Source organism: Sinocyclocheilus anshuiensis, unplaced genomic scaffold (genome assembly GCF_001515605.1).
Source record: "Sinocyclocheilus anshuiensis isolate Anshui unplaced genomic scaffold, SAMN03320099.WGS_v1.1 scaffold1658, whole genome shotgun sequence".
NCBI classification, from domain to species: Eukaryota; Metazoa; Chordata; class Actinopteri; order Cypriniformes; family Cyprinidae; genus Sinocyclocheilus; species Sinocyclocheilus anshuiensis.
The window spans coordinates 760,230-770,233 of NW_015547302.1; the positions used below are offsets into that span (position 1 = coordinate 760,230).

General features: G+C 35.7%; 1 protein-coding gene across 3 annotated transcripts in view; it reads left to right on the top strand.

Annotated features, from left to right (window-relative positions):
- The window catches only part of pan2 (poly(A) specific ribonuclease subunit PAN2), an 18,686-nt gene continuing 8,682 nt past the window's right edge, over positions 1–10,004 (top strand). For 2 of the 3 annotated variants that reach the window (XM_016503851.1, XM_016503850.1), the window contains exons 1-9: positions 1–78; positions 1,021–1,291; positions 2,419–2,588; positions 2,800–2,920; positions 3,266–3,343; positions 4,524–4,794; positions 7,162–7,507; positions 9,355–9,451; positions 9,760–9,879. In XM_016503851.1, coding sequence (XP_016359337.1) covers positions 1,034–1,291; positions 2,419–2,588; positions 2,800–2,920; positions 3,266–3,343; positions 4,524–4,794; positions 7,162–7,507; positions 9,355–9,451; positions 9,760–9,879 — 1,461 coding nt within the window. In that variant the 5' untranslated portion in view covers positions 1–78; positions 1,021–1,033. Of the gene's footprint in view, positions 79–1,020; positions 1,292–2,418; positions 2,589–2,799; positions 2,921–3,265; positions 3,344–4,523; positions 4,795–7,161; positions 7,508–9,354; positions 9,452–9,759; positions 9,880–10,004 lie in introns of those variants that run through there. The other variant, XM_016503849.1, reaches the window with a different exon arrangement.

Sequence of the window (10,004 nt, forward strand, 5' to 3'; positions counted from 1 at the left end):
GGAAGTGCGAGCTTGTTTTTGTTTTGAATGAAGCGAGTAGTGTGAGCATATGGATCCGAGGATAACTGTATTCTAAAGGTATTGTTTTTTTCCTGTTAAATGTCCACAATACACATTTAGGTCCCTTACTGCTAGTTTGTTGAAAGAACTTTAGAAATGAATTGAAATCCTGAGTATAGATGTCGCACACCTCGATAAGATAACATCCCGTTTATTTACGTAGCGTGCAACAGTATTGCTGTGTTTCAAAACCTAGTGAACTGCCTACCTAGACAGAAGTTTTGAGAAGCATAGGCGCGTCATCCAGAATTGGTATGTGCTTGTTCAACTCATGCGGATAAAAATGCTGTCTAGGCAGGCAGCTCACTGACTTTGTAAAAGCAGCACATACAGTAAGTCTCCATGACAACTGGATGTAATTGTCTAAATGGGTGCCTTTCTCATTTCTTATGAGACGAAGAATGTATTGGTGAATGTGTTATGTTCATAAACTGCTGTGCCTTTAAAATGTCACAAGGTTGACAGTTTTATAGTTTATTTTAACTATTACTAACTTTATGACTGTTTAATACAATTTTATTTAATGCTAATATTTATGCAAATATCCAGTTTTCCGTAATTAATTTACTGACAAACCTAACAAAATATAAATTGGTAAAAAGAAATATTAATAGCAATGTAATTCTAATTAGGGCTTTTCATGTAAGCATATTTTATTTGATGCATATTCAAGTCTATAAAATGTTATTTTACTACAATTAAAAAAATGGAGGGAGAGAATAAATGCAGAACGTTTGTTTTTATTTCCATATTCCATATTTTAAGAAGAAAGCTGTAAATAAATAATTATTTATTTATAATTTGTTTATTTTTTTATGTTTTAAGAGCAACATCTATATTATAATATATACACATAGAAAAAGACAGTATTTTTTTTTCCATATATATTTTTAGTCATATATATTTATAAGGGAAACAAACGGGCACCCTTGAGGCCATTTTCCAATACCTCTAACCCAGCACCACCATCCTCATGATGAACTTCGATGGTCTGGACCCGGGTTTGGGCGAGTACGCGCCCGGCCTGGACTCTTCAATGGACCCGCGGCTCGACCCGGCACTGCTGCAGGGCGTGGAGCTCGACCCCGATGCGCTGGCTGTTCCCGAGTCCATGCACATAGTAGAGGGCATGTACTCAGAGCTGCACAGCGTGGCTGCTGAAGTCGGGATCCCTGTGACGGCAACACACTTCGACCTGCAGGAGGAGCTGCTGTGGATGGGGAATCATCGGGTAAAGTGACACAAAAGTTTGGAATAATTAGTTTTTTTAATGTTTTTTTTTTTTAAGAAGTCAGTTATGCTCCTCAAGGCTTTGATCCAAAATACTGTAAGACATTAATATTGTTAAATATTATTACAATTTTGAATTGTAATAATTAAACTGTTTTCTATTTTAATATATTTTACGATAGCAAAGCTCAATTTTCAGCAGCCATTACTCCAGTCTTTATTGTCACGCGATCGTTCAGAAATCATTCTAATATGCTGATTTGGTGCCCAATTATTAATAATGGTGCTTATTATCAATATTGACAACAGGTTTTGCTGTTCAATATTTTTGTGGAAAGTGTGATACTTTTTTTTCAGGAGTTTTTGATGAATGGACAGTTCAAAAGAACAGCATTTATTTGAAATAGAAATCTTTTGTAACATTATAAATTTACTGTCGCTTTTGATCAATTTAATGCATCCTTGCTGAATAAAAGTATTAATTTCTTCTTCTTTTATTTAAATTACTTACACCGTCATTCAAAAGGTTGGGTTGTCATTGTTTCCACAAAAATATTAAGAATCACATATTTTTCTTGAGCAGCAAATCAGCATATTAGAATGATTTCTGAAGGATCATGTGACACGGATAGTAATAGAATATTCTACTTTGCCATGAAAGGAATAAATTACATTTTAAAACATATTCAAATAGAAAACACCTTTTTGAATTGTAATAATATTTCGCAATATTATGGTTTTACTGTATTTTTTTATCAAATAAATGCGCCATAGGTGAGCATAAGAGACTTATTCAAAAGCATCTCAAAAAGTCATAATTATGTCATCTAATCATAATTATGTCATCTACTCAAATAATTTGCAAAGCTATAAAATGAATCAGTATACCTAGCAAGTGTTTTCACCAAAAATTTTGCATGAATGGATAAATGTTTCTATTGAAGTTGGGGGATTTAAGGCTAAAGTTTAATTTCACTCCAAAAATTCAGCTGTGGTTTTGATAGACATCGGACGCATGATCTCTGATGTACTTCCACATTGAGTAGGTGATGTCACTTTATTCACAAGCGTGAGCCGCATTACTGACTTGGGTGTGTGTTTGTTCTTTCCTTTCCTGTTTCATAACAGGGACATGCAAGTTCCTTCTTTGGTCCAACAATGGGCCGCTACTCCTCTTTCCAGGTGCATATGACCGATGACATTCGCCACATCCAGAGTATGGATACAGGGGTGCTGTTTCTGACCAAAAACAACCTCAAATGCCTCACCCGGGGAGGTTTAATTATGTTTGATTATCCGTGAGTTGCACACCCACATATGCTACAATTATCATTTGAAGATGTAAATACAGGTATCGTGTCCAGACCAGCACTGGTGTGAGTCGGAAGCCCTCAAAGCCTAATGTCATACAGAACACAGGCGTATGCTGTGAATACTGTAATAAAAAGTTTTATTTGCTTATGTATGCCTATGTGTGGGTGTTCATTCATTCATTTTTTTTGTTTTCAGAATGGAGGAGGGTGCCGACATGCACAGTTTGATTCTGACTGATAATAACACATTGTTAATGGGGGGTCTGCAGAACTATGTGGCCGAATTGGACCTCACAACAGTACAGGAAACACAAAAAGTGAGATGATACAACACTACTTCAGTAATGCTTTTAAACAAAACTGTACCTGTTTTTATATAGCATATATTCATTTACTTTTTTTTTTTAATAAAGATGAAAGAATCACTGTATATATATATATATATATATTTATCTTTATTTATAATGCCATTCATTTCATTCTTAATTAATTTTGATATTTGTACAGAGAAACTTTTCATTTTATAAGCTAAATGATTTATGACCTTTGTGGGATATAATGTTATGGGAATTTTACACTTATCTATAATAGATTAGAGGATGTTTCAGTATTTAAATAGTCAGAGGTCTTTTCCTGACATTTCCTTTCCACTGTCGCTTTAGTTTACTGTTGAGGTGCCTGGAGTCGCCATCATGAGACAGTCCAATCGCTTCTTCTTTTGCGGTCACACATCTGGCAAGGTGAGTGAAGGAGTAAAGCGAAAATGGATGTGGAACAAATTGTTTCCTCCTTTCTCTTTTCCCGCAGAATAGAGGGATGTTGTGTGTGAAAAGTTTTGCTCTGAGCTAATGTGGGAACATGCTGCCTACACTTCAGCTGTAAACACGGGTAGAATTCATAGGGCTTTTTTATTTTTGTGCTTTCACACATTCCTAATTTTCTCACAGGCTGATCAGCTCAGACTATTTGGTAGTTGGATTTTTCAGCTTGTCCACAAAATTAAGTGGAAGAGCTTAATGTGCATGGATCTATCTGTCTGACCACAACAACTTATATTGTGGTTCATTGAAAAACATCAAAAAAGATTTTGGTATTTCATTAGTAACTGCAGTAATGTCATTTACCAGCATGTAGTTGACATTTATTTAAAGGCACAATATGTAAGATTTTTTTATTAAAATATCCAAAAACCACTAGAACAGTGTTATATATTTTTCTGACTTGTGCACTTACATTATCCCAAATGTTTCGAAGAATGTTTAAATCCAGAGAAATAAGCAATTTTAACTAGTGACATGGAGCGTGTCCATAGTGTCATTGTGTCGCCTGCCAATGATGTCATAACCTCTCGAGTTCCGGTTTTGTTTTGTAGAAAACATGGAAACACCAAAGACGCTTTAATATGTTGTGCGTTTTATTAGACTAGTGACGACCACACAGAGTAGCATAATAACAGAACCTTCAAACGTATCTAGTATGATAAAACAGCGCTGCTTTTTTTTCCCACATACGCACGACCGGAAGGAGCGGAAGCGGTTGACTGTGGCATAATAAAAGCTCCTTTAAATCTTTTTTTTTTTTTTTTTTACTTTTTTATTTTATTTTATTTTTTTTGTGTAAAGTAAACTGCAAAAAAGCTAAAAGACTAAATTGGTAAATACATTTTTTTATTGGTCACAATGTACTATATCTAAACATATATAAAATAGATAATTTCCCTTATAAATTTTAATCTTATTTTCCATTTATTGATTTCTGGTATAGATTTATAAATAATGACAGATGACATAATGACATTTTTCAAATGCATTCATCAATATGCACAACCTTATATAGTCTCTGTAGTAAAATATATAGTAATCAACATGAATTTAATCTCTTCATTGTGATTTGTGCATTTGTGTCAATTATTTGTCATAGGTGTCCCTGCGTGATCTACGCACCTTTAAAATGGAGCATGAATTTGACGCGTTCTCTGGCAGCCTGTCTGATTTTGACGTGCACGGTAACCTGTTGGCGGCATGTGGCTTCTCGAGCCGTGGCCTGAATGGACTGTCATGTGACCGGTTCCTCATGGTGTATGACCTGCGCATGATGAGGGCCATCACCCCAATGCAGGTCCACGTGGATCCCCTTTTCCTCCACTTCATCCCCACATACACCTCCCGCCTGGCTATCATTTCACAAACAGGTATGATGCATGTTACGTGTATGTCAAAAAGGTGGTAGTACTGGTAGTGGTTCAACGGATCACAAATCTCACGGTTCGGATCACATTACGGTTTTTGACCCATGGATCGGATCATTTTTCGGATCAGCAAGAAAATAAAAATATTTCAATTTAACTTGCTTTCCATTTATTACTTAAAGCGAAGTACTTCTTTGATACCACAGCAAATACTACTAGATTAACTAAGAAAGTTTAAACATGATTAAAGAGACAAGAGAACAGCCAGTAAAAATAAGAACAAATACACAAATTACAAGCATAGATAAATACAACAGAATATGTTACAAATAAAATAAGGTTGGTAGTATTAAAATACAGAAATGTAATAATTAGGGAAAATAACACTGCATAGTGTTCACTGTATAAATTAAATATAGATTTTTATCACAGCTGTTTTGTTGTTTGATGATCATTAATGACAGCAGCAGTATTTATATGCCGCTGTCACTTTAAGACCTGATGCACATATCCGATATAATGATACACTTCACATCCGATTTCTTTCTCAGCTGTTTTCATTCACTTGAGATATAACTGACTGCGTTTATATGAATGATTGTCGAGATGGGTATTTTGTCATAATTGTATGTGTCTGTTCAGAGGATTCAGAAGAGGATTCAGTTCGGTGTTCGCGCGCCATCTGAAACGCTTGTGCGCGCTTCATGTGTGTGCGGCTGTGCGCGTAGAGAACTATGGAACGATATTCCGGACAATGTTCAAAAGGAATTGCAAATTGCGTTTTCAATATGTGGACGCATAAATTGTGACATAATCCAAATGCAATTGCAAATCCTGCATTACCGTTTGCATTTTCGCTTTCGCGAACGCACAGTGACTGCCAAATTTCAAATGAAAAAGCAAAGTCCATTTGCAACTGTATTTCCCATGTGCGAAAATGCAAACGGTAACTTAATGCAGGATTTGCAATTACATTTGGATTATGTCACAATTTATGCGTCCACATATGGAAAACGCAACTGAAAATACAATTTGCAATTCCTTTTGAAAATTGTCCGGAATATCGTTCCATAGAGAACAGCGCGCGAGTAACGAATCGAGTTCCCTTTCGCCTTTTCTCTCTGGAATTGTTTAAAATTCGTTTGCTTGTGTAAATACGAACAAATTATAAACGTATACTCTATTATGGTTAAATTTTGCAATTAATCCGCGGATCATATGCGTGCCGAACCGTGGGGCTTGGTCCGTACGGATTACGGATCAACTACGATCCGTTTAACCACTGAGTACTGGTGGTATTTACCTAACTGTTGTGACTGAAAGGAGAACTTTAATGTTAATACGCAGAATAAAATACTATGAAAAATACACAGGATAGTATTGGTGTGGATGCCACACCCCAGTCAACTGCCAACTGTCCCTGATGTGTCGAAGAAATGTTGGGGGATTTTTGTTTGCAACTTGCAAAGTATTTTAACCATCCAATAGTGGTCTTCTTTGGATTACCGTTGTTGTCCCAGCCTCACATTTAATCTAGTTCTTTTCTTCTGAAGCTTACTGATCTTATTGCAGTTTTTCAGCATTCAAAAGTCCCACCTTACTTTCATTTCCCCTTTGGTGGTTGTCATGTTGTCCACATAGATTTTCAGTCGGTGAGTCACATGAACTAATCATGCTGAAGGTGCTAAACAGCATTCCAGTGAGGCATTACAAAGTACTTGGCTTGAAGACATTCTGACTCAACATTTTCAATGCATTTAACAACTGTAATGTTCAGTATTTCCAAGTAGAAAATTAACAAAATGTAGGTGGGTTTCGATTTTATTCGGGAAAAAAGGGAAGTTATTAAATGTTTTTTAAATATTTCAGGTTAAACATAAATTAATTATTTATTAATTATATTGTAAATAAAAAATAAAAGATTACATAAAAATAAAAGTCTTAAGACGGGTTTAATTACAATGATTTTTAATACAATTTTATAAGAACATTAATTTTCTTTATTTTTTTATTTTAAAACCAGGTGAAAAAGCCTCTTGCTCTTGAGTTAGAAGTTGAATCAGACTCACTCTGTCAGTACATCGTTCAGAGTTGTTACTGAGTTTACACTTGACTCCCTCACTGAACCGCAAAACATTTCCATTATGTCCAATTTGAAATAAGCACTGTTGCTGTCCTGTGCTAGTCTATTTACTTTTTGGTTGTTTATTTTTAAATATACATATTTACAACATAGCTTTGCAAATTAGCAATGGTAGTCTGCTAAAAAAAAAAAAAAAACCCAAACAAATATTTTAGAAAAATATTTGTGATTGTTTTTTTTTTGTCAGTGAGATCCTGGTGTGTGAGTCTGTGTCTTTGTGTCTGTAGGTCAGTGTCAGTTCTGCGAGCCCACCGGCCTGGCCAATCTGGCTGATATTTTCCACGTCAACACTGTGGGGCAGCTGCTGATGAGCTTTGATGTGTCCTCCAGCAAACAGGCGCTCTCTTTTGGGGACTCTGGTGGCTGTGTGCACCTGTGGTCCAGCGCCCCTGAGGTGTCCTTTAACAGTTACTCCAGGGAGACTGAGTTAGCCCTGCCCTGCCTGGTGGACTCCCTGCCCCAGCTGGACTGGAACCATGAGCTCATGCCTCTGTCTCTTCTGCCCATGCCCCTCACCAATACCGAGCCACTGCTTTCTGATTGGCCCACCTCCTTTATCACGCCCAGCCCCAGGTATGACTGAGCCATCATATTTACATAATTATTATATATATACACAGTAGCATTTAAAAGTTTGGATGGAGTTTTTGAAAGGTGCCTCTTATGCTCACAAAAGCTGCATTTATTTGATCAAAAATACAGTAAAAAAATAATATTGTGAAATAATATTACAATTAATTTTTAATGTTATTTATTCCTGTGATGGCAAAGCTGAATTTTCAGTATATTATCTATGTTGAAAACAGTCATGCTGCTTTTTTATTTTTTTGGATTCTTTGATGAATAAAAATATACAGCATTTATTTAAAATAAAAATATCTTCTATCATGTCTTTAGTGTCACTTTTGATCAATTTAATGCATCCTTACTGAATAAAATTTTTAATTTCTTTCTAACCTCAAACTTTGTTCTTTAGTATACTGCATATTTTGGCAAATGTAGTAGGTCATCTGGGTATTCTGTGCATACATACAGTTTGCATACTGTGCACAATATGCATACTATTTTTTGCAGAAAATTGTAGAATAGTGTGGTATTCTGCACAGTCCTTGTATCTGAGTGTTACTGTGTAATACTGCCCCCTGCAGTATGTCTAAGGCTGGGTCATGATCCTAAGTCATACACCTGGGGCCCGTTCTTCATACGTCGCTAACTCAGTTAGCTGGATTTGATTGTTGACGATTTGGCATGAACTTGGATTGTTTGGTTCTTCGAAGCTCATCCCGGAGTTGCTGTCATAGCAACAGGTCCGTAAGCTTAAACCTGCTCGGGAGCAGGTTTATTTCATGTGAACAGGATTAGATTGCATCTTTTTAAGCAGAATTGATACTTAAAATCTGTCCTCTACCACCGCGACTTTATTACAAGAGTACCCTACTAATCCAGGGACAATAATTTAAAAATAATAATCATTTAAAAAATGTATTTAAAGATAATATAATAATGTCGTGTAGTCTTCAATACTACAGACACAGCCCGTTTTACTCACTGAAAGATATATTCGTCATAAAATTATTACTTCACAATTGTATTCGAGTCTTACTCACATGCTATACAGATAATGTAGAGTCGTGCATTAATTTGAGTGATGACAGATATTATGGGAGTGGCTTGATGGAGCGCAGGAGATGCAGATAACGTGATCTTGACCCTTAAGGAACTTTAATTAAGGCTGTCACGTAACAAATCTGTTCAAATATAAAATTAAATGAATTGCTAATTACTACATTGAAATAAAAATGTAAAGCCTGTACAAATATTAGAAATCGTGAATATAAATAATTGGGAATCATGTAAAAAAAATTTAATTAAATAAAAACAGTGCACATTTCATTTATCTATTATAACATTTATGTAGTTTTGTTCGCTTGGCTGTTTCCTTATAAAAGTCCAAAAATTTGTCAAGTTTTTCGTCAGGTGTCTTTTTTATTATATGATGTCATTACGTTGCTGTCTTGCCGCCAGCCAATCACTGCATTGCTGATCGTTGTTTCGAGTATCGATACATAGTCCCTTTTAAACCAACCCATGAACGCGCAATTATCTCAGATTAACTCAATCCAGCCATACTAATCATCAACAACAGGTGCGTTCGAAGAGCTGAATTATCCAGATCCTGATTAGCGCGATCATATCATCTTGGATGTGACATTTCATCTCCGATGTAATAAGCGACGTACGAAGAACGGGCCCCTGGATCAGTTGTGATATTTACTAAATTTGAGCAAAAATACATTTGGTATCTCTCACTTTTTTTATTCACACTAATTTCATTTACACAGTTTTTGTATATAAATTCCCCCAACAAATGACATGCAAATGGTGTTTTGTTAATGTAAATGTGTTCTTTTCACTGTCAGACGAGCCCCTCTGGTAGATCCAGAGATTCTTAGGACAATGAAAACTGTGGGCTTTATTGGATATGCCCCCAATCCTAGAACCCGTCCCAGAAACCAGGTAAGCATGAGCTCTTTTCAAATGACACCTAACTTGATTCTAGTTTATATTTGTATGGTCTAAAGATGGCAAAATGCTAAACTCAACAGATTTGAAAGATTTCAGATGTGTGATCTAAATGTGTAAACATGGTAAACAATTATCAAGACAAATATTTTCCATATGTTATAAGAAGGAAGTGCTATCTTACAGTAATGTAGCTGATCTAGAGTCTCTGGTATGTTATTTGACAATGCGTCAAGCATTTCAGTGCAGTAATGCTGTCTAACCAGTAGTTTATTTATGCTTTTTGTCTCTGTTTTTGCCAGGTTCCTTATAAGATTAAAGACATAGAGCTTGAGTATGACAGCTATAATCAAGTCCCAGAGTCTCCCATTGGTCGAGATGAGGAACCGCATCTTTACATGGTTCCAAAGAAATACAGGAAGGTAGTGATCATCCATTGTTGTGCATAATTCTATGATCTTTGGTAATGATTACGTATTACATGAGCGATTTTGTCCATTACAAATGTTGACAAACAAGTTATTTTTAGATTAAATAAAGTTTCATA